This window comes from Panulirus ornatus, chromosome 9 (genome assembly GCF_036320965.1).
Source record: "Panulirus ornatus isolate Po-2019 chromosome 9, ASM3632096v1, whole genome shotgun sequence".
Classification (NCBI taxonomy): Eukaryota; Metazoa; Arthropoda; class Malacostraca; order Decapoda; family Palinuridae; genus Panulirus; species Panulirus ornatus.
Window position 1 is genome coordinate 25,546,265 of NC_092232.1, and position 25,650 is coordinate 25,571,914.

General features: G+C 38.8%; 2 protein-coding genes across 4 annotated transcripts in view; one reads left to right on the top strand and one right to left on the bottom strand.

Annotated features, from left to right (window-relative positions):
* Positions 1-17,673, bottom strand: part of LOC139750289 (TBC1 domain family member 20) — a 64,576-nt gene extending 46,903 nt beyond the window's left edge. The window contains exons 1-3 of the mRNA XM_071664896.1: positions 17,613-17,673; positions 5,384-5,836; positions 1,193-1,352 (exon numbers count right to left, since the gene is read on the bottom strand). Of these exons, the coding sequence (XP_071520997.1) occupies positions 1,193-1,352; positions 5,384-5,701 (478 nt within the window). The 5' untranslated portion in view covers positions 5,702-5,836; positions 17,613-17,673. The remainder of the gene's footprint in view (positions 1-1,192; positions 1,353-5,383; positions 5,837-17,612) is intronic.
* A 1,242-nt stretch (positions 17,674-18,915) lies between these two features.
* The window catches only part of mri (BTB/POZ domain-containing protein mrityu), a 550,707-nt gene continuing 543,972 nt past the window's right edge, over positions 18,916-25,650 (top strand). For all 3 annotated transcript variants that reach the window (XM_071664898.1, XM_071664899.1, XM_071664897.1), the window contains exon 1: positions 18,916-19,043. The gene's annotated coding sequence lies outside the window, so the exon portion shown is untranslated. The remainder of the gene's footprint in view (positions 19,044-25,650) is intronic.

Consider the following 25,650-nt stretch of genomic DNA (forward strand, 5'->3'; position numbering starts at 1 on the left):
CTACATATCTTCACCTTTGCCTCCACAAGATAATGATCAGACATCCCTCCAGTTGCCTCTCTCAGCACTTTAACATCCAAAAGTCTCTCTTTCACGTGCCTATCAATTAACAAGTAATCCAATAACGCTCTCTGGCCATCTCTCCTACTTACATACGTATGCTTATGTACATCTCTCTTTTTAAACCAGGTATTCCCAATCACCAGTCCTTTTTCAGCACATAAATCTACAAGCTCTTCACCATTTCCATTTACAACACGGAACACCCCATGTGCACAAGTTATACATTCAACTGCCAAATTACTCACCTTTGCATCCAAATCACCCATCACTATAACCCGGTCTCATGCATCAAAGCTGCTAACACACTCACTCAGCTGCTCCCAAAAAACTTGCCTCTGATTATCTTTCTTTCATGAACAGGTGCATAGGCACCAATAATCACCCATATCTTTCCATCCACTTTCAGTTCTACCCATATCAATCTAGGGTTTCCTTCCTTTGCTCTTGTCCTCTCACAAACTTCTGACTTTACTCCCAAGACATTCCCAAACCCCTTTACCCTTGAGCTTTGTTTCACTCAGAGTCAAAACATCCAGGTTCCTTTACTTAAACATACTAACTGTCTCTCCTTTTTTCTCATCTTGGTTACATCCACACACATTTAGACACCCCAATCTGAGCCTTTGAGGAGGATGAGCACTCCCCGCATGACTCCTGTTTCCCCTTTCAGAATGTTAAAATACAAGGAGGGGAAGGTTTCTAGCTCCCCACTCCCATCCCCATTAGTCGCCTTCTACAATATGTGGGGAATGCGAGGGAAGTATTCTTTCTTTCCTATACCAGGGATAAATCATTATACATACATACATATACATATATACACATGCACATATTCATACTTGCTTGCCCTCATCCATTATCCACGCCACCCCACCCTAAAGGAAACATCATAAGTGCATAAAGGAAAGGAAACAGATAACGTGTACACTTTCTTTTTTTCCCTGACATCCAATCGCTGCCCCTCGCATCAGTGAGGTAGCACCAGGAGACATATACAGAAGAGTAATAATGTGGTTTAACTAAATACAATTATCTGATAAGTGGACACATTTGGTAAAGCTTTGAAATATAGATTTCATGATATAAATACCATCTGTAAAAGACCTAAAATCTGTTTCATATTTCCTACCTTTCACTAGACCCCCATCTTCAATAGCGAGTTTCCGTAGTGCTTCTAAATCTAGTGGCGTGGAAGACAATACATCATGAATCTGTTGCATTTTCTTCTGTTTATCTTGTGAGACTAAATCCTTACTTTCTGACCTTTTCTTCCTTCTCTTTGGTGTCTTCTATATACAGAACAGAAGTATTGATTAGTATATTACCCCATTATGTCTCTGAATGCATAGCACTAATACATCACTAGAATCAAGCTGACTTTTAGTGTCTGATTATTCTATCATTAAAAGATCACCTTTACATATTTATGTAGAGCATACAGTTATGGTCAATTTACTAACAACAATATTCTGGTGTCAATGGAAATTCATTTTCTGAGTTCAAAGAAAGGGGTGGCAGTGAGCTGAACGTGACTGACTGAGATGATATACATGTCAGAAGCAAAGAACTAGGGGTAGAGGGAGACCAACATGATGGAAGGATGGAGTGAAAGAAATTCTGTTGCCTGAACATTTAAGTAAGTAAGAGGCACGCATTGTATTACTGCAGTAAACAGAAGATGACACACTAACAATGGGCTGGGTCACATCATAAGAAGCAGTAAGAGGAAACCATAGAATAGCTTGTAGGATTTGACTGTGGATGTGAGGCTTTAGTTTCCTTACATTAAATTCAACAGCCTGGGTGTGGATGTGAGACCACTGTGTGTCTGTTCCTGATGCTATTTTGCTATGGCCAGAAATGGTGACATGATTTTTTTCCTTAAAGATATATGTCGTGTACAAGTAGAGTCCCTCTCCAGACCCCTCAGGACTAAGCAGTGTTCCATGAATAGATCTTTTATAGATCACACATACTGATCTTTCTGGAGAGCCCACATTGGGGTCTAAGCATTTGTAACTTTAGGTTTTCTGTGTATGTGATGTTTGTAAATGTTATATGTACATGAAATTTCAAATATACACTAAATAAAAAATCTAAAACACTGAACTTATCCAAACATTTTCCATGTCACTAACTCTAGCAAGTGTAATGTGGACTAGAGAAGAGTTTGCCAAGTGCAGAGAAGATGAAGTGCTGGGAATGGCATTATTTACAATTAAGCCTACGACATCAGGAGAGGTAAGTGAAAGGTCTTGCATTTCATCACTACATCAGAGTAGCTGCTAATTATGCATTAGGAGACTTGTCAAAGCCTATCACTGGCTTGGTAACATCATGTACTAGTAATGGAGTTGATGGAGGTGCTGGAACTACAGTTTCTGAACATGTACACCACTTTGAAGCATTCTTAAACATTTCTTGTAGAGGCAATTGCTTCATTATGTTTGGTATCTACCTTAATTATTTTCTCTTGGATGTGGTAACCACATGCTGTTTCTGGGTAGGTAATGAAACTTTTATGAGTCTCATGTACTGACCACCTAGTGTGATCTCCAGATCCATGCAAATCTCCTGTTACTATAACATTGCTTCAATAAATGATATATGTCCATTGTTACTAACACCGTCACACTCCACTGGGTAATAAACCAGCTTGCCGTTATATTTTCTGTAGACCATCAAGTTTTAGCAAAATGTTAAGCATAACATGCTTCCTCTTTGTACCCCAACAATCAGCACTATCAACTGAAAACTTGTTGGATGTCGTTTTAATGGTAGAGTAAGGGCAACCAAAATGACACAACAAAAAAGGGTATGAACCTTTACTGAATTGAATGAATCAACACAACTAAAAATGGTATGAACAACTACTGAATTAACTGAGTAAATTCTAGGTAAAGTGATGATTAGGCAGTATGGGCTAAATCACACAGAAAATGGAATGGCAACCTTAAGAAACTCATTCATTTTTTGGTGGGAATTTCAAATATGTCAGCATTCAAATCATGAATGTTTTCAGACTATTGTATTTCGACTAGAGACCTTATACCCTATAAGAACATGAGGCATAACTTGTATGCATAGATATGTTTCAAGTGTTTGTAATCATTTGCATCTAGTGAGTTGGCAAATGCTCATATACAACTGACTCCAAATAATTCATGGAAAAGTTTTGGATTTTCTCTTGTCTTATCCACAACATTTTTCTCGAAGTTTTTGTCCCTTTTCTTATCTTGGTACACTCATTTTATGCACTCTTGCACCTTACAAATGCTGGCTGGCTGGAGTACTGTCTATATCTTTGCCACTGCACATCTCAAAGCTCCTTTGCTTTTTGACATCTCCAATTAAACCATACTTTCCTCTTTCTTACCATTCCCTCTCCATTTAAGGCCTAAGGTATCCATGTTTCTCTTCCAATGCAAATTTCACAGAACCTTTCACCATAAAGCCCTGGTTCCCACTGCTGATTCCATTTCCCACTCTGTTACCAAAGATACTGCTGAGGTTTGGTTCCCAGCTGCTGAGACCATTTCCCGGTCTACAATACCAGAGATACTGTTGAGGTTTGTGTAGTTTACACAATTATGTTTCACCTCTGCTCATCTGATGTCCTCATTTACCACATATTCAAACTTTAATAACACATGATCACTTCTAAATGGTGCAAGATATATGGTATTCTCATTATCCATTGTGTGAAGTTATGACCTTGAAATGATGATGTATCAGTCCCTCTCATCTAAATGTGCTCAATGACATGTTGGCATAGGGAATTTTCCTGTGTATTCTCTAAAAACTTGTGTCTCCACTCCCTATCAACATAAGAATTCAAATTCCCCCAGTCTGTCTCTTCATAATTGAAATATCCTCTAATCAGTACTTTACCACCTCTAATAGGTGAGCACTTTACGGTCTCATGTATCATCCTGACTGTTCCTTCATTGTTATCATTGCATGTTTGTTCTGGGAGTTGCGAAAGGGTTGTGCGTTTCATGATGTGTAAGCATAGGTGATTGAAGGTCAAGTAATGGTAAAGGTAGGTAAAGGTAAAGTAATGGTATCTGAAAGGAAACTGAGTGAAAGTATAGATTTTGCATAGCCCTAAAGAATGAGAGAAGAAAGTATACTAAACTATTATACAATGGGAGGAGGAAGACTGAAAGACATCACAGAATTTAAGTGTTTGGGAGCTGTCTTGGGTAAGTTTGGTGATATGGAAGGAGAGATAAGGGAGAGAACAGGGCATAATAGAAGATTCATTGGGTTCCTTAACATAATAATGAAGGGAAGAGGTTTAAGTATGGAAGTGAAGAAAAGATTAAGAGAGAACATAATCCTCCTGACCCTGACCTATGCAGCTGAAACATGGAAGAATCCAGGCTATAGAAATGAAATATTTGAGAGGAGCTTGTGGTATGATTAGACTGAATGAAGAAAGTAATGAGGTAAATGAGAGATCAGGTATGGCAGGGAATGCAAAGAGAATGAATTGAGAGTGAGTGAAACATAATACTTTAAGGTGGTTTGGGTATGTGGGAAGAATGCAAGACAAGGAGTTTACAAGGACAGTGTACAACAGCACAATTAAAAGGGGTTGGTCTAAGATGATCACCTGTGACATGGGAAAATAGAGTAAGAGAGTACTGTGAGGAGAGAGATGGGGGAAGATCACATGGAATGGTGCATGTTGGGGAGGGATGTAAGGAAAATAAGTGGAGACTTTTGCTGTGGACATCCCCTTGAAGGGATTTCCTTGAGGGAGCAGGCATCAGAGATATAAACAGATAGACAGACCACCTTTTCTAGCTAGAAAGACTCACATGTCCCCTTAGTCTTAGAAAAAACTTCAAAAACTGCAAAAAAGTACTATGTACACGAAAAGGTGGTTAGTTTTCTTTACAACAAGCTTCTCTTTCATCACATAAATTCCAAACCAACTTAGTATGCCACTGGTTGGAATGTAAGCAGCCTTCAGAAAATAGTGGGTTGATTAAAATTTCACCTCAAAGAATATGAATCCACAGCTGATACGAAAACAGTTGGGAAATAGGAAAACAAATCATTCATGTTGACATATATCACAGCTGTCAGTAATAAGTTAAAGGATACATGAACATGATGAACCAGCATAGTAAAATATCTACACTATGCAAAAGAATGTCTTAACTTTTAAATTATTATCTCTTATTGCTCAAAAGAACTTACTCAGTTACATTTTGAAAGCTAGCATAAAGATGTTAAAATTCAGAAATAGGTCAAACTGGAAGAAAAATACAAAAAAAAAAAATTTATCATAAAAATATACTGTACTCACTTCTGGGGTGCCTGATGCCTCCTCATCTGATGATGATCCCATCACTTGCTCCATCTTCTGCTTTCCCATCCACTTGTCCTTGTTCACAGAATCACAGTCTCCCTTACTGTCTGAGTTATGATTAATCAAACATGGTTCTAATATTTCAGGCTCAGTACACTGTTTCACTTCCATTATAGCCCTTTTTCTGACTTCTGGGTTTGTGGGTAAGAGGTTTACTTTCTCTCTCTGTTCTTCCTCAGGCATCTCTCTTTTAACATTAGAATCTTCTAAATTATTAGAAGTTTCTTGTTCCATAGTTAATAATGCTAATAACATTTACTGATTTGTTTATTCTTTATATGACTGAATACATAACCTTTCAAAAATTGACCATCAGACAAAAATATGAATTCTCAAAAGAGTACTCATTCATGATGATAATGTGTCAGTTCCTTACTATGGGTTAGAGTTCTGAAAGAAAAGAATGATAAATTTTCAACAAGAGTAAAACACAATCAGTCTACTAATGTACATCAAAAAGATGAGTTCTATAGAAATTCTTTTTTCCTTCTAGAGGAGTGGCCTATGAAATTTGGGACTCAAAGATCCCTGGAGATTAGAAACCTCCAATCCCTTATCTTCTGGTGAGGTTAAAGCCTCTCACCCTTTACTAACCACTGATTCAGTAGCATATTGCTTGGTCAGTTAAGAGAAAAGTTTTTCAAAAGAGAGAGGAAAGTAGCATGGAAAACGGTACTAGTAACATGACACATTTGCCAAACAGAAAACAAAAAACAGGAAAAAAAATTCTTCTTCAAAACTTACCTTTATCTCCATGGTCAGTTTCTCTCACATGCTTAACAAGGAATATTGTGGAAAAAGCCAGTGCTCAAAAAGTGTGCCAGCATATTCAAGAACAACCCAATTCCAGTAATCCAAACACCTCTCTAAAACAAGAAACATTTGAAGCTTTCATGATAAATATTTTTCATGAAAAGAACGATGAGGTAAATGTGCTTCTTATAGTTAGTGATATTGGTTTTTGGTTGAGAATGAAGCCTGACCCAGAAAATGGCATTGAGATGAATGTTTAATGTTAAAGATGAAAATGTAATAGATCAAACAAGAATATTCATATACCCTTAAGATTTCTAAAGCAACCAACAAGGCATGGGAAAAGCATGCCCTAATCAAAGGCCATCTTGGGTGAAAATAAAATGAGAGATAAAGTAGAAATTCATCAGGGCCCTGCAGGTGTTTGTAAACCTGACTTAAGGACAGAGAGGTTATAGGAGGATGGAAAGATTAGAGAAAGAGGACAATTCCACACCTTACCTGTTTAAGGGATGGAGGTACCATACAAGTTAATCCTCGAGTGGCTGATCATCATACAGGAGGTCCCTGAGTTATGAACAGGTTAGGGTCCTAAACAGTTTGTAAGTCGTACAATTCACGTCAGAATATATAAAAAAAAATGCACAAAATTAGAGGAAATACCTTTACCTGGCTGTAATAACTATATTAGGTACAGTGTATTCTAAGGTAAATATAGTGAGCAGAAAATCATATTAAGCAATACTTAATAAAAAAAAGATACAGTTCAGTGGTTTGTAAGTAAAAGTAATTGATTGTATGTTGGACAAGAAATTAAATAATGTTTTATGAGCTTGTTCATGCATACAAGTGTTTGTAGGTTGGACAATTGTACATTGGGAACCCCTTGTGCAATAACTTTGGGAAGTAGCAGCAGACACATGCCCTGGGTTTAAGCCTTGTTGGCAGTGCCACATGCAGACAGCTCATGAGAACTGTAGCCACAACAATAACTGTAAAGCTGAGACAGATGAGCAAAATCACAGCATTAAATAAGATGTTTTTACCATCAAAATGATATGCTAATTTTCCAAGTACCAAGTATTTTTCCACTTTCCAGAACATATACTGGTGAATTAGCAGTCTGTACAGTATCATGAATGTTTCTGTAATATTCATCTATCTGGACATCTGCTTCAGGTAGAAACATTAGGTAGAAGTAGTAGGCAGGTAAAGTGGGCAGGAGCATTAGGTAGAAGTATTCAGTGGGAACATTAGGCAGGAGCCTCTACAAACACTACACTAAACTTGCCCTCGGCCATTGGCCTGTTAAGGGTGAGTCACTAAAGGATAAGAAGTGGCACTGGAGTTCACTAGTTATGGAGACTATTGTCATGGCCAACTCCTTGAGGGAGTTCCAGAAGGGAACAGGTGTACAAGATATAGACAGATAGACAGAAAGATGATGATGCCTGGAGAATTGATAAGATAGATGACTTCTGTTCCTCCTCTTGGTTAATCAAGAGGTGGAATGAAGAACCACCACAAATGTGTGAGTAATACTACATAACACGGTAAATAAAACCCCTATGTATATGAAACAGCTTCACAAAAGAAAACAAACTAAAGCACCTACACAATACCCCTGGCTTTTGAAATACTGACTTTGTGATGTTGATTATATACCCATATTCCACAAGAGTGAGTGAACTCCACTTGAAAAAAAATGTGAGATTCTCAGAGACTGATAAAACTTTGACATTAATAGGGCAACTTTTTTTCCCCCATTGCAGGGAGATGCACACTGAGACTTGTTAGATTACAACCAAGTCTCCAGCATAGCCTAAAAAAAAAAACCCCACAGGTTTAAACAAAATATACTACAGGTATGTCTATATTCAGCCTTTAGGGTGGAGCTCTTCCTTGTATAGTTATGAAAAACAATCATTCTGCAACCCTAAGACCCTTTCCATGGGGCTCATGTAGCTTCAAGTCTATGTGCCAATCAGGTGCATGAAAATGATGGATTCCTTGGAGCAAGAAATTCTTCAATGAAACTGTTCTCCTTTTCATTCAATGATGAAACAGCCTCGTCAAAGATGATTTTCTCTCTTGGAGTAACAACCAGCAGTCAGTGTCCAGTAACACCTTTACAAGACATATAAACTGTAAAACAAATGATACAATACTCAGTCTTTATAATGCCCTTGGATTATGTTCAATTCTGTTCATCAAACCAGTTCAAATAAGAAGAAACACTAAAATCAATTAAAAAAGAACACTAAAACTAATACCATCACTCAAAAATACACCGACGGAGGAAAGACCCAGAGATCTAAACTTATTCCCTTCATATAGTACTGACTACACAGATAATTAACAGATGTTCATAATACTAAATAATTTTGACATCTAGAGATTTTTCTCACATTAGACATATCTTCATTGACTAGAAATAATGGTATCATGATTTAAGGAAGGTGATGTAATAGCAACATAGACAAAAGTTTTCAGTTGCAGAGTGGAAGAAGTTTGGAGAACACTACCACAAGATGAAGGAAGTGCAAAAAACTATAAATACCTTCAAATATTGGCTACACAAATACTGCAATGATATGATGTCATAATCAATCCTATTTCTTTTTTAGTGTCCCTGTCCCAATGAAGCCATTTGTAAAACTGGCAAGAAACATCTGCTAAGAAATTTCCATTTCATAAATACTCAGCAGATAACCTCGTCAAGCACTAACAGGTTTCCTGTTATCTGTCCTTCCCATGTACATGACATACTGTTCATGGATATGGAACCAAAACTAAGAGTAACTAAAACACTATGATAAACCCCTTCCTCAAGTACTCTGACATATCATCAGTAAGCTGGTCATAACATGGTACTATAGGAACAGTAGTTTATTAGTTTATCCTTACATCCTCCAAAAATGACTCAAGGATACTAAATGAACGCAACTTGTGCTTCAATAAAGGCCATGATCCTATCATGCACTGTCATGTAAGAGTGCTGATGGATATCACTTCATTGGCAATAGTCACAAAATCCTGATTGGGGGGGGATAAAGTTTGGATTGACCCATCATCACCAAAAAGATCAACCAATTCACTTTTGATATGTTAGCTATGGCACAGGGACTTTTCAGAAACAATGATGGCTGACCGATATCTCTTGTATCCCTAAATGATGACTCAGGAAATGAGAAAGTCTTGGTAAACAAGAACCTTATGGTGCACCATAAAGTTTGGATTGACCCATCATCACCAAAGAGATCAACCCGTTCACTTTTGGTATGTTAGCTATGGCACAGGGACTTTCCAGAAACAATGATGGCTAACAGATATCTCTTGTATCCCTAAATGATGACTCAGGAAATGGGAAAGTCTTGGTAAACAAGAACCTTATAGTGCACCAGAAGCTCTGGGTATGGTGACTATGGGCCACATGAAAATTAGCAAATGGCATCCTAGCTACGTCTCTTTGTTGTATATAACTGACTGTTATATTTCTCTCTTGTGTCTCCCCTGATGATGTGTGATTATTACACGAAAGTGCACTTGGGAACTTATCGTGATTCATTTTCCCCATGGACACATAGAAATATACTTGATCACGCGCAAAATTGTGATCCTTTCCAATACATACATTGACATTTACATATATACACATGCACATAGTCATACTTGCCGCCTTCATCCATTCCCGTTGCCACCCCACCACACATGAAATGGCACCCCCCTCCCCCCGCGCGTATGCGAGGTAGCACTAGGAAAAGTTTGGATTGACCCACCATCACCTAAAAGGTCGAACAGTTCACCTTTAGTATGTTAGCTATGGCACAGGGACTTTTCAGAAACAATGATAGATAACAGATATCTCTTGTATCCCTAAATGATGACTCAGGAATGAGAGAGTCTTGGTAAACAAGAACCTTATGGTACACCAGAAGCTCTGGGTATGGTGACTATGGGCCACATGAAAATTAGCAGTTAAAGGAGAGAGTGAAACCTCAGAAGAGAAAGAATATCCCTATGGTGAACCAATGTTAAAAAACTTAAGCTAGCCAAATTTCTGCATGACATCTGGGACTAAATTCCATGATAATATTCCATAATCACACGTTGAGAAAATGACACTATCTCAGACAAAAAGCAATTCATGAAAGGTAGATAAACCCAACCATAGGTGCCACGGAAAGAAAGCTCTTCTATACAAGCACTTACTTCTATGAAAAGCTTGGCCATACAAGAGGGTGTGTTTTCTCATGCCCACTTGGGCCCTGGTCCCCAAATGCTACATAGTGCAGCAATGAACGAGGTATGGGTTTACCATGTTTGTGGACCACATGATTCAAACCAATCCATTGTGACTTGGGGGTGATCAACATCCACAAGCTCCTAACCCTGTTAGAGAAACAGTCACCACAAAATGGATAAAACCATATGCCCCAGGACTAAGCTTTGGAAACCTCTTGTCTACTGAAATGCCAGTCAAAGTCAATCAGGCAGAGCCACCCAGTGGAAGCTAGACTGACTGAAGTTCACCTCTGGTACAACAATAAGGCCTGAATCAATGTCATTATTCTGAGATGAAATCATTCCAGTCCAGGCCTCTGTGTATTCTCCCTGTAAGGAGCCTATGCACTAAAACCTAAAAACAGAATGGAAAAATCCTTGCAAGTTTCAAAGAAATGTAGAAGGGGAAGGGGAGAGGAATGTCAATCCTCTATAGAAAATTTTATCAATCAAAATAGATAATAGAATAATAACAGTACAAAATACTTTTAGAAAATTCAACATACATATGCACCACATCTTTAATGTACTGGAAGAGGATATTCATCCATGAAAGGGAGGAGATGCCAGAAAGCAAAGGAAGGCTCTAGGGATCCAAGAAAATATGAGGCAACCAGCATAATCAGCTTGTCACCCAGCAGGATGATGATGCCATCACCAAATGGATACAGCTGACTGGCAGGAGGTTGGCCCAAATTGGCATATAGGCCATTACTAATTTAGAATGGTTAGCAAAGGATGAGAGGCATTTACCTCACCAAAAAACATGGGATTACAGGTTTCTAAACAAAAGAGATCCTACAAAGTCTCCAAAAGTTCACAGAATAAAGTTACATAACTCTAAAAAGAAATCATATATCAAAAGTGGCTATTTACTTTTATGTCAATTTCATTTTTGACCATAGGGAATATATAGTATTTATTTATTTATCTATTATATGTGTATTTGCGTGGGTGGACGTGTGTATATGCATGTGTGTGGGGGGGGTTGGGCCATTTCTTTCGTCTGTTTCCTTGCGCTACCTCGCAAACGCGGGAGACAGCGACAAAGTATAAAAAAAAAAAAAAAAATCTATTATACTTAGTCACTGTCTCCTGCGTTAGAGAGGCAGCACAAGGAAACAGATGAAAGAGTGGCCCAACACACCCACATACATACACGCCCTAACATGCACATATATATATATATATATATATATATATATCTATACATTTCAACATGTACATACACAGACATATACATATATACACATGTACATACTCATACTTGCTGCCTTCATCCATTCCCGTCACCATCCTGCCACACATGAAATGGCACCCCCCTTCCCCCACACACGTGCAAGGTAGCGCTAGGAAAAGACAACAAAGGTCACATTCGTTCGCACTCTGTCTCTAGCTGTGATGTGTAATGCACCAAAACCAAAGCTCCTTTTCCACATCCAGGCCCCAGATGCTTCACATGCCCTGGTTCAATCCACTGACAGCACATCGACCCCGATATACAACACCGTTCCAATTCACTCTATTCCTTGCACGCCTTTAACCCTCCTGTATGATCAGGCCTCGACAGCTCAAAATCTTTTTCACTCCATCCTTCCACCTCCAATTTGGTCTCCCACTTCTCCTCGTTCCATCCACCTCTGACACATATATCCTCTTTGTCAATCTTTCCTCACTCATTCTCTCCATGTGACCAAGCCATTTCAATACACACTCTTCTGCTCTCTCAACCACACTCTTTTTATTACCAAACATCTCTCTTACCCTTTCATTACTTGCTCGATCAAACCACCTCACACCACATACTGTCCTCGAACATTTCATTTCCAACACATTCACCCTCCTCCGCACAACCTGATCTTTAGCCCACGCCTTGCAACTATATAAGATTGTCGGAACCACTATTCCTTCAAACATACCCATTTTTGCTCTCCTAGATAACGTTTTCGCCTTCCACACATTCTTCAATGCTCCCAGAACCTTCGCCCCCTCCCTCACCCTGTGACTCACTTCAACTTCCACGGTTCCATTCGCTGCCAAATCCACTCCCAGATATCTAAAACACTTCACTTCCTCCAGTTTTACTCCATTCAAACTTACCTCCTAACTGACTTGTCCCTCAACCCTAATGAACCTTGCTCTTATTCACATTCACTCTTGGCTTTCTTCTTTCACACACTGCACCAAACTCAGTCACCAGCTTCTGCAGTTTCTCACCCGAATCAGCCACCAGCTCTGTATCAGTGAACAACAACTGACTCACTTCCCAAGCCCTATCATCCCCAACAGACTGTATACTTGCCCCTCTCTCCAAAACTCTTGCATTCACCTCTCTAACAACCCCATCCATAAACAAAGTAAACAACCATGGAGATATTATGCACCCCTGCCGCAAACCTACATTCACTGGGAACCAATCACTTTTCTCTCTTCCTACTTGTACACATGCCTTACATCCCCAGTAAAAACTTTTCACTGCTTCTAACAACTTACCTCCCACACCATATACTCTTAATACCTTCCACAGAGCATCTCTATCAACTCTATCATATGCCTCCACCAGATCCATAAATGCTACATACAAATCCATTTGTTTTTCTAAGTATTTCTTACTATACATTCTTCAAAACAAACACCTGATCCACACATCCCCTACCACTTCTGAAACCACACTGCTCTTCCCCAATCTGATGCTCTGTACATGCCTTTACCCTCAGGAGGGTGAAAGGAGGGCAAGGAATAGAGTGAATTGGAGCGATGTGGTATACCGGGGTTGACGTGCTGTCAGTGGATTGAATCAAGGCATGTGAAGCGTCTGGGGTAAACCATGGAAAGCTGTGTAGGTATGTATATTTGCGTGTGTGGACGTATGTATATACATGTGTATGGGGGGGGGGTTGGGCCATTTCTTTCGTCTGTTTCCTTGCGCTACCTCGCAAATGCGGGAGACAGCGACAAAGTATAATAAAAAAAAAAATAAAAAAATAATTTCCCAGGAATACTCAACAAACTTATACCTCTGTAATTTGAACACTCATCTTTATCCCCTTTGCCTTTGTACAATGCATGCATTCCGCCAATCCTCAGGCACTTCACCATGAAACATACATACACTGAATATCCTTACCAACCAGTCAACAACTGGTCGAGTTGAGTTCTTCCCCCTTTGGCACTATATGCAAATACCAATACTGTACATGAATTACCATGCAGAAAGCATGAATATGATGAATGAAAGTTGACTGGAGGTGAATAATTTTGATATGATGCAGAAAGTGAAAATTTTGTATAACTTATCTTTATGTATAAGTAGAGGATACATGTGAATAAGTTGTCAGAATGTTTGCATTTAATCCACCCCATAACAATGGGAACTAAGAAAAAGGTAACAGACTTATACACATACAACTTACCTTCTGTTCTTTTGAGCATCCTGCAGCACTCAAATGGTTTGGACCACAGGTCATAAAGTTTTGTTATGTGTGTGCATCTATGTGCAAAAAGTGCAGGGCAACTAAAAAGTAAGTGCTTGTTGTCTTCTTTATGGCAGTTGCAAGGTGGGCATGAAGGGTCATGGGACATGATGAAATGGTGTTTGTAATGCTGTAACGATGGGTGATTTCCAGAGCATAAGAAGAAGAGTGTGACTCATTTCTGTCTGTGGAGTGTGGTTTCTGATGGGTGTATGTCTGGAAGGTTGGGGCTTAAGACTGAGTTGTAAGGTCAGTTGCATAGCACTCACTGGGTTATCAGGAAGCTGTCCACATCAATTGCTTGGGACCAAAGTTATAAAGTGTTGTGATCTTGTGTAAGCATCCATGTGTGGAGAATGCAGGCCAGTTAAGTAGTAAATGCTCAACGTTTTCTTTATGGCACCTGCTTCACAGATATGAAGGATATAGGATATGGTGAAACTGTGTTTATTGTCCTATAGTGATGGGTGGTGTCCAGAATGTAAGCAGGAAAGTGTGACTCATGTTTGTCTGAGGAGTGTGCTTTCTGGTGGGTGCATGTCTGGTGGGTTGGAGTTTAAGACTGAGTTAGGGGGTCAGTTATTTACTGCTTGTTGGGTCATTTCAGTATGTATGTGTTTTGCCATTGTATATCTGTTGACAGTAGGGAGTTTGTGAGAGGTGGTTACCATACAGTGAGGCAGGGGTAAGCTTTTATTTCTACCTGGGTGTTGGTGATTAATCAGAGAGTGGTTTGGGTGGGCAGGGTCCAGTGCTCTTGCACAGAACTAGGTGCCAAGCATGTTCAGGTGGGTCTGTACTGGAAGTATCTATTTTCATTATGAAAGTGTTGTGAGTTTGCAGTTGCTAGGCAGCTAATGACTGTTCTGAGTATTCTCTCCTGTGGGGTTTACAGCTTTGCATTATTTGCTTTTGAGAATATGGAAGACCAAGTAGGAGAGCAATTGTTTAGAGAGGAGCAGATGAATTGTACAGGATGCTCAGGGATTCTTCTTCTAATCAAAATCTGATACCACTTACTGTTCTGAAGGCATTTAGTTTATGTGTTACAATTGTGTTGAATCTATTGAATGAGCGTGAATAAAATGTGTGCATCTTATATGTACATATATGGGGACAGGGAAAAAATACTTTCCAAGTATTAAATGTTTATCATAGACATAAAGATGACTAAAGGGGATGCAGGCAGAAGGCTGGAAACCCTCCCTCACTTGTATTCCAATTTCTAAAAGTTGAAACAAAAGGAGCTAAGTGAGAAATGCTCTTTATCATTAATGGTGAAAGCTGGGGTGTCTGAATGTGTGTGGAAGTAATCCAAATGGAAAGAAGGGAGAGATATGTAGACGTTCTCCCAATGAGTGAAATGAGTGGTCTGTGAATGGTATAGGGGTAAAGTCAGGGGTTATTGTGAAGGCAAAAGCTAAGGAAGGGGCAGCAATGCTGCTGAAGGAGGGGTTGCAGAAATGTGTGAGTGTAAGGAAGTGAGCCCCAGATTGACGTGGGCAAAAATCTTAGTGGATTATGAGAAGTGCATGATCAATAATGCTTGTGCAACTGGAAACATGAGAACTAGGGAAGTGAGAGAAGCATTTTGGGAAGAGAGTGCAGCAGTGTTGATGCAGGGGATTTAAATGAAAGAGTAGCTAATGTGGCAACTGAGGTTTTATTGTAGGGAATGGAGTACCAAATGGTTTAAAGAGGAGCATATATAAGTATAAATGGGTGAGTAGGGATAACAGAAAGTTGGCATTACTGGATGTGGAAAGAGGGGCAGCTTGTGGGATGTCTGATCATTGCTTGGTCAAGGCAAGGGTGAAGATTTGAATAGACTTTAGGAAAGGAGGAAATTATATTGGTAGGAGGGCTGTTGTTTTATGAATTAGCCATCAAATAATTGGCGAGTCTCTCTGAACTGTGAATACCACCAAAAATCAAATGTGAAAAAGATTCTCTCTTATGACATGAAAAAATCTTATAAGAAAAGTAAAGAATAAAGTAATATAGGACTCAATTTACCCAAGGGAGAACTAACAAAAATTCAAGTGAGAGCAAATTCCTAACATAGTGCATATTACCTGGCTATTAAGAAGTGCTACATTGTCTGGTGTTGACATTTTTTTGTCTATATATGTGGTGAAGTTGAACAAATCATCAAACAAGCTAACAATTTGTCTTATTATCACTTAGTGAAAACTAAAGTTATATTATGGATGGGTTGAGATCTGTAGAGATGAAAATCTAATAAACAAGTACAATAGTACCACATTGAATCAGTCTCCCTAACTAACAAAATCCAATAAAATCCATGAAGACTGGAGTGGAATCAGCAAAATACACCTACAATACTGCTGGAGACCCATTCAACTACAGAAAATCATATTAGAACTCTGTTGGGCCAGGTTGTGCAGTACTTACAGCTACACAACAGAAGTATGGTGTTGCATTACTGGGATGGAGATCACAAAAAATCATGAATAGAGAGAGAGAGAGAGAGAGAGAGAGAGAGAGAGAGAGAGAGAGAGAGAGAGAGAGAGTTAAAAAGCAACAAACTGCTTATAAAAACAAAATTTTACTTGTCGAGTGGGTCTCGTACAATATTACAGGTGTATTCCATCAATCCTACTGCAACTGTCTTGGATTTCGTTGGACTGTGCTGAAGAGGGAGATCCACAAAAAAATGTCACAATGAAAATATATTCTCTTCTTTGGAGGCAAAGGAGGCATATGGAACAAGGGTATTTATGTATAAGGCATCAGTAGCAAGTGGGTTTTGTTCTAATCAAAAGCAACCAAGTGGTGCCTAGCATGAGATGTCAGCACAAGGCAGTGTTGCACTATCAGTCTTTGTAATATACTTTCACTAAAAGTATGTTATTTCTCCTTGGCTAAATCGAAGTCAATAATACTTGTTCCTTGGTCGTTTTACTTTTTCATAAGATATTCACTCATTTCATAAGAAAGAAATTCTATTTCATATTTGATTTCCAGGAGTATTTATTGGTATTCAGTTTAGAGTGGCCACTTTTGTGGGTATATTTGTGATGTGATGTAGAGAGTTTATGGTAATATGATGCAGAGAGGTTAGGTGATATGGGTGTGATCATAAGCCATCTTGTCACTTTGTTACAAAGTGTTACTGCTGATCCAGTAATCCCAAGGCTTGCAGTCCTTCAGCACAGCTTACTTAAGTTTTTCATGATTGGAATCAGCATAGTTGCTTCTCCCTAAATCAGTTAGAGGCTCTTTATCATAATCATACAGTAAATAAACCCTAAAAGAGCACATTGCTTAACAGATGACTGCAGATTTCACCTAATCTAAGGCATATTGGTAATTAAAGGGCTAGCAAGTAAACCCCAGAAGCCTGTTGACTACATGTTCTTAACACTCTTGAAATTATGCCCTGGAACCTATTCATATTTGCAAATCCTTCTTCAGTTCCAGTTGACACCTTTGCCTAGATGCAAGTACAGGCAAAGGGAATACCTATTACCTAAGTGCAAGATGTCTCATGACATAACCTAATAGGTATCTTCATATTATCACTCCCTAGTTTTCCTTCAGATATGATTACCTTCCATTGTATTTTAATTCAGCCATTATCATTACGAAAGACCGATTTCCAACTTTATATTCAGCATAATAAACTAACTTACCCCTTTCCGAACTGTCACGTCTATCGCCAACATCGTAGGGTAACAACATATCACATTCAAAGATACAATTATTTAAAGTATAAAAAATACTTTTCGCAATAAAAGAGAGAAAATCAAGCTAATTAGAATTTATTTAAATTTAATGAAAAAAACCTAAGTTTTCTGTATATAAATATTTCGACTAGGAAGGCTATCTATTATTTAATGGAATTTTGAATCTGTTTTGTGTATGAAGAGATGTGTTGTTGGTGATGACTTTTTCCTTTACGTCAAATGGTGAATTGCATATGACGTCATTAAATGTAAACGTCATTGATGTATATTCGCATGAGATTTTCTAGCAAGGTCTGGGAATGCAGTAGTTCAGGATGTGAATTTATATATATATATATATATATATATATATATATATATATATATATATATGAGAGAGAGAGAGAGAGAGAGAGAGAGAGAGAGAGAGAGAGAGAGAGAGAGAGAGAGAGAGAGAGAGAGAGAGAGAGAGAGAGAGAGTTCAACGAAATCCCTTGATATGGCCACATTGATAAGAATATGGAATATGAAGCTCCAGGAAGAGTTGAAGGAATAAGAAACTTTGCCAGCATATAGTGCTACATAACCAGACACTAGTACTTTTACTACTACTACTGTATAGAATTAACCATTCAAGGGCAAAATACTTTATTATTATTTCTGACGAAAATGATAAAGACATTAATTTTGTAATTAAAGGTTTTGGGACCATTGGGTTTCAACAAATTGCCGAGGGAAAGACGCTTTGCTTTATAAGATCGAAAAGAATTAACAGAAGGATCATCATACATAATAAGAATTCCTCTCCATTACGGATGCTGACAACCAGGTGGTTGCAAACTGCTAACTGGGTCAGTTAGCTCATATAAATGTATAAGGATAGAAGGTTAATGTAGAACCGAAATAAATACGTAGCCCTTTTAAGTTTAGATATTGTTTATTTCTGTTTCTGAAATTCGGTTGCATATCGTGATTTCTCTGTCATATTGATCTTAACGATATATAGATTTAACGACTGTAGAAAATACAAAGTAGATCTTAAGAGATTTCTCTTGTTAGGAAATATGATGCAGAAGGATAAACGTGGTGAAAGGATAAGCACAGATTAAGCATCTATTAGGAAGTATGATAATTCCAATAGGATCTATATTCTTAATGCCATCCGACCATCCATGTTGTGGTGGTTTACGAATTGTTGTGGTACTACCAAAAGTATCCATGTGACGTCAGTGTTTTTGTGACGTCACATATGATTCTCCACCTCGCGCTGTGGATAAAGTCACCACTTGTTTGTTCTGCTAGTGACGACTGATCGGGAAATAGCAAACTGTTCCGGATTTTTTTAGTTCTTGGTAGCAACAGGATTCCTTTGAGTACCACAGGACGCATCCCTCACAGGTAGGAAGTCATATGATGTGTTATTTTCGTCTTTACTTTGTTCCTGAATCATGATGTTAAACATTTGTTGAAGATACTTTGTTGCATCATTTGAGTTTGACAATGAAAATTACACTTCTTTTCTGTTGCTTGCGTGAATTTACCTCTGACACGTAAGCTGAGATATGGTAGATCTGTGGAATAATCTCTTCATGAGGAAGAATGCAGATTTAGGTTTATAAAACTTTCTTCGTTTGAAGTATTTAAACGTGCTTTGTCAACTATTGGCAGTTAGGTGTAGAGCTGAAGGTTTGAGTCTTCATATTAATATGGTTGGTGTATTGACATATTGTCAGAATTCTAATATTTGTAAATGTCACATCCTGCATGACTGTGAGCACTTTGAGTATGTTGTAAGAATTTGATACAAAATGTAGGAATGTAACTTGTACTGTGAATTAGTAATTTTTGTTGCCATCAGAGTAATGAAAATGTGGGTGATAATTTTCTCATCATTTGTAACTTCGTTTATATGTTATTGACAATGAATAAAGAAACTTGTAGCAGTTGTTGATATTCTTAAAGATTTTATTTTTCTTTGAAATATGAAATTCATCTTAGGTGAGATTTAGTTCATCTAGGTTGGTTTAGTTAGGCTGGTGATAAATCGAGAACTCAACCCAATAGAACTTGATCCCGCTTCCTTTGCACCCAATTTTTATATCCAAACCAGAATGAAAAGTTGTTGAAAGTATGATTTCAACAACAGTATTTTTTCTAGGTAGGTTAATAAATCCAAAAAGTGGCTCAAAGAAAGTAAATGATTTGATTACCAAATTTTGTTGAAGATTTCTGCATTTCTGCACATTTGAATGTAAGGTCCTTGTACATACTGTAACTGTATTTAGTAAGCTTGTACGTAGGTCTAATTGATATTTTTATTGAATAAACTCAATATGTTTCATCACTGATAGCAACATAGGAATCAGTGATGCTGATTGAAATCATTGTTATAACCAGATTGAATTTTCTGTTTATCGGATGGGTTGCCTTTTAACTGTTAATGAATTGAAGACTACTTATCTAACTATATCTCTGATGCCCATTTCCTGTAGGAATTCTCATCAAAGGGCTGGCCACAGCATAAGAGTCTCCATTTATCCCTTTCCTTATATGTCTCCCTCACATGCACTATTCCACACATTCTTCCACCATTTCTCTCCCTCCAGTATTCTTCCACTGTTTCCCCATGTCACAGGTGGTCTAACTCTCTCGCCAACCCCTTTGCTTGTACTGTTATACATTTTCCTTGTAAATCCCCCGTCATGTATTCTTTTTACATGCCCAAACCACCTCAGAGTATTATGTTCCATCCACTCTACTAGTCTACGATTCATTCCCTAGCATTCTTAGCCATATGCCACAGCGTCATACACCCGTTCATTTCTTTCTTCATTCCATCTAGTTGTACCACATGCTTCTCTCAGATGGCTGATTCCACAGCTTGGATCCTTGACCTCTATGATGCATTACATGTCCATGTTTCAGATGCATAAGTCAGGGTCAAGAGAACTATGCTGCCCCTTGATCCTTTCTTCACATCCATAACCCCTCAATTCTACCAAGGGACCCAATGACTCTTCTATCCTGTACTGTTCTTTCCCTTATCTCTTCTTCCATCTTATGGAACTAACTCAAGATAGCTCCTAAATACTTATATTCTCTCACTTCTTTGTCTTTCTTCCTCTGTATCCAGAACATAGTTTAGTACTCTGTCCTTTTTCACTCATTAGGATTTATCAAAATCTATACTTTCACTCAGTTTCTTTCCAAACATCATTACTTTTACTGGTATTTACCTTCAGTCACCTTTGCTTACACACATCATAAAACACACTTACAACCTTCTGCAACTCCTCTTAACTCTCAGCAGACAACACAATGTCATTCACATAAAGGCTTGTCGTTAGCCACCATTCCTCACTGTCATGCTCCATCTGTGCACCCCCTTCCCCTAGTTATCCCTTCTCCTCTCCTATCACTTCCTTGGTGACATCAATTAGCACTACCTTACACCCACATGTATACCAGAATTTTTATACAGCTCTTCATCTACTCTTACACATGCATTTGCTACTCTGTAGAAGGCTTTCACGCCATCCAACAGTTGTACCCCTATCCCATACATGCTTAACACATCCCATAAAACATTCCACTTGACTTTGTCATAAACTCTCTCCATATCCATAAAAGCTGCATGCAGCTTCTTATATTTGGCAAGATACTTTTCCACAGTCATTTTCACTACAAAAATCTGATCCACACATCCCCTACCTCTCATAGAACCCCTTTGCTTCATACTTTTAGTCACATTCATCTCTGTCAATCAACACTTTTGCATACACTTTTTCGGGTGTACATAATAGATTTATTCCCTATAATTGCCACATCGATCCTTTACACCTTTTCCTTTGAATAAAGGAATGATGATAGCTTTCACTTGGTCCTCATGCACAACCCTCTGTTTCCATGCCAAATTACATATCAAATGCATCCACTCTGTCACTTTTTCTGCTCCATACTACAGCATGATAGCCATACTCCCATCTACTCCAGATGTCTTTCCTATCTTCAGCCTCATTGTTGCCCTTTTTACTTTGTATCTTGCTATATGGTCTTGCAGTTGTATTCTTTTCCTTCCATCCTCCCTACCCATGCATGTAACAACTGCTGCTTCACTTTCTCTCACATCCATCAGTTCTTCATAATACTGTTTCCATCCTCCTTTCTCTTCATCCTTTTTATTCAGCAACTCCCTTGCATCTCACATTAACATTTCCACTCTTTCAACCACTTCTTTCTGTTTTCACTTCCTTCCAGTACAATTTCTTATTTTCCCTGAACTTTTCACTCAACTTTCTTCCAAAATCTTTAACTGCTTTTAGTCTGCTTTCCTCTGTCAGCCTCTTGAAATTTGCTTGCTTGTTTATTCTTGCATACACTTTCTCAGATATACATTACAGATTTATTCCCCTATAATTGCTTCATACATCCTTTGCACCTTTTCCTTTGAAGAAAGGAACAATGGTAGCGTTCACATGATCCTCATGCACAACCCACTGTTTCCATGCCAAATTACATATCAAATTCATCCACTCTTACTTTTGTGCTCTATATTACAGCATGACAGCCATACTCCCATCCACTCCAGGTGCCTTTCCTGCCTTCAGCCTCATTGTTGTCTTTTTTACCTTGCATCTTGCTATAGGCTTTTGCACTTGTATCCTTTTCCTTCCATCCTCCCTACCCATGCATGTAACAACTGCTGCTTCACTTTCTCTCACATCCTACAGTTCATCAAAATAATGTTTCCAGCTTCCTTTCACTTCATCCTTTGATTCAGTAACTCCCTTGTGTCTCACATTAACATTTTCACTTTTACATCCAATTCTTTCTGTTTACACCTCCTTCTGGCACAATTTCTTATTTTCCCTAAGCTTTTAACTCAGCATTCTTCCAAAATCTTCAACTGCTCTTTCTCTGCTTTCCTCTGTCAGCCTCTTAACATTCCACTTACTTGTTTATTCTTCCCCCCCCTTTGCTGGACGTCTGTTGGTACATTCTTTTTGAGCAGTCTACCATGTGCCTTTTTCTTCTCCTCCACAGCAATTCTAATCACATCTGTCCACCATGCATTTCCCTTTTATTCCTATATCTCCTGACCTTGTATCAAACTACTGATTTTACAACCTTAGCCGTCTTTAGACATTTTTAACACTTCATTCACACATGACTGGATCCCTTCATTTGCTGCACATCCATGTAAACTTTCAGTCACCCTCCTTCCCTACTCCTTTTTGCACTCTTTCTGATTCATCTTCTTGCTTTCCTTCACTTTTACCTCTCCATTCTTCCTTACACCACACCTCCACTTCTCTCTGATCCTCATCCCCACAAGAACTGCAAAATGGTCAGTCTCCAAAGATCCACAGACTCCTCTTACAACTCTAGCACCTAGCCCAGCCTTTATCAACCTTTCATCCACTGCCACATAGTCATTTAAACCGTTTTGCTCTTCTCTATCATCATTTCTCATCCATGTATACTGGTGGATCATCTTGTGCTGAAAAATGGTGCTTGCAATGAATAAACCCCTCTCATTCCTGTCCTTACCATTCCTCCTGCTATGCCCCTCCTATCACTTTTTTTTTTTAGAGTGAAGGCTCCAGTCATGGACAAAAGTCCACATCAAGACCAGGTTCTTAATTTAAATAAAGAGAGAATTATGAAATGGAAAAAAAAGATGAGGGAAAGTATTTATGAATTTTTGAGGATGTGAAAGATCTGTCTTTTGAAATGTGCCAGGTCATAAGTATTGGGAAAGACATGAGAAGTTAGAGAGTTCCAAAGCTTCGACATGTAAGGAAAGAAGTAGGTAGCAAATCGACTCATCCTTGAATTGCCGATGGCCACGCAGTAATCATGACGCAGCAGCTTGCCAAGTATTGCATGGTCTAGCTAATGATGGGGGCACTTAAGCAGCCAGCTCTCATGACAGTTTATAAGTTGGACAGCTTTTGACTTGACCATCAATTAAGGAAACAGAGCTAGAACTGCCCCAAATGTGAGAGCATAACTCCATACAAGGATGAATCAATCCCTCGTAGAAATGGAGCAACAGTTCAGAAGAGAAGTTTTGACATCTAAATAGGACACCCAGTTTCTTAAAAGCAGACTTGGCTATTCCTGTATTGTGGGGTTTCCAAGAAAGAGCAGATGTTACAGTAGTACCAAGTATGTTCAATCAAGAGGTGGAATTACAGAACCATCAATGGAGAGGTGAGAGTTGTGAGGAGTTTTGATAGAGAGATGGGTAGAAATTGGGTCTTGGAGGCATTAAACTTAACAAGATTTTGTGTACCCCACTGAGATACCTTGTCTGAGTTTATTGACGAGGCTGTGTCAAGACGAGATGCAGATTGAGTGAGAGAAGGATGTGAATGTATACAGTGTTGATTTGCAGTGTATGAGTGCATTTAATTATTTGTAGATGAGAGGATATCATTGAAAAAAGGAGGAAAAGTGTAGGGGACAGGACAGAACCTTGAGGGACACTGCTGTTGATGGAGAAAAGGGGGAGGCTGATCCATCAACAACCATAGAGATAGATAAGCCAAAGAGGAAACTAGATATGAAGTAGGAAAGTGAGGGAGGGAAGCCAAAAGAGGGGAGCTTAGATATGAGACCCTAAGGCCAGACCCTGTCAGAAGCCTTAGATATGTCAAGGGCAACTACAATGACTCCCCAAAATCTTTCAGTGATGATGACTAGACATTAGTAAATAATGAAAAAATGTCACCAGCGGATCTCACCTTATGGAGCCATACTGGTGATCAGAGAGAAGTCTGTGATTTTTGAGGTGTTTAAGGACATTGGAGTTGAGGATGGATCCAGTGACTCTGGAAATGGTAGATGTCAAGACAGTAGGATGATAGAGGGGTCAGAACAGTCACCCTTCATAGGGATGTGATGTATCAATGTGTGTTTCCAAGAAGGAAAAGTTTTGGTTTTTAAGCAGAAACGGAACAGACGCACAAGCACGGGTGCAAGTTCAGAGGCACACTATTTCAGTATACAGGGATGGATTCCATCAGGATCATAATCCATGCTTGTGTTAAGAGAAATAAGCTCTTTTTGGACATTACAAAAAGAGATTACAGGAAGAGGCATAGGATTGGTAAGAGGAGCATCAGGGGGTGTAGAAATGTTAGAGTCATCCAAGGTGGAGTTAGAGGAGAAATAGGAACCCAAGATAATTGCTGTGTCAACAGGAGAGACAGCTATAGTACTGTCAGAATGGAAAGTGAAGGAAAGGAAGAGCAACAGAAGTTGTTAGAGATGCCTTTTGCTAAAGACCAGAAAGACCTATCAGTGGATGATAAGGAGAGGTTATCGCACATCCTTTAAATTAAGGAATGCTTCACCTCATGGAAAATGTGCTTGCAGCGATTACAGGCAGTTTTTAAAGCTGAAGGGGAGTCAGAGGAAGGATAGTTTTTCCAAACCTGTTATGCCTGATCCCTTGTCTGAATGGCCTCAGAACAGGAATAGTTGAACTTTGGATTGGATGAAGAAGCTGTCTTGGAAGAAGAGGAGATAAATGTTTCTATTCCATCAAGAATAACCTCTGCTATGCTTTTGGCAGAGACAGAAGCATTACCACTTAAGAGACAGTAATTTACTGAAGGAAAGTCAGAAAAGAAGTTACGTAAGTTATTCCAGTCAGCTTTGTTCAGGTGGCTGTATTCATGCTTAGAAGGGGCTGCTGGAGGGGGAGGTGCCATTAGAATTGATACATTTATGATAGTGTGATCAGACGAACCTTTTGGGGGTGATATTGTGTATTTGCAGTGGGAAGGACTAGAGGTGAAATACAGACCCAGAATATTAGGAGAGTGGTCACAGCAGTCAGGTATGTGGGTAGGATGGGAGATAATGTGCACTAAGTCATGGAGAATGTGAGGGCTTCATTCACTCCACCATCCATATGGGAGGAATTCAGCCTTTCTCTATGGTGAATGTCGATATCCCTGAGGTAGGGATCTCAGCTTGTGGGTGAGAGGATGTC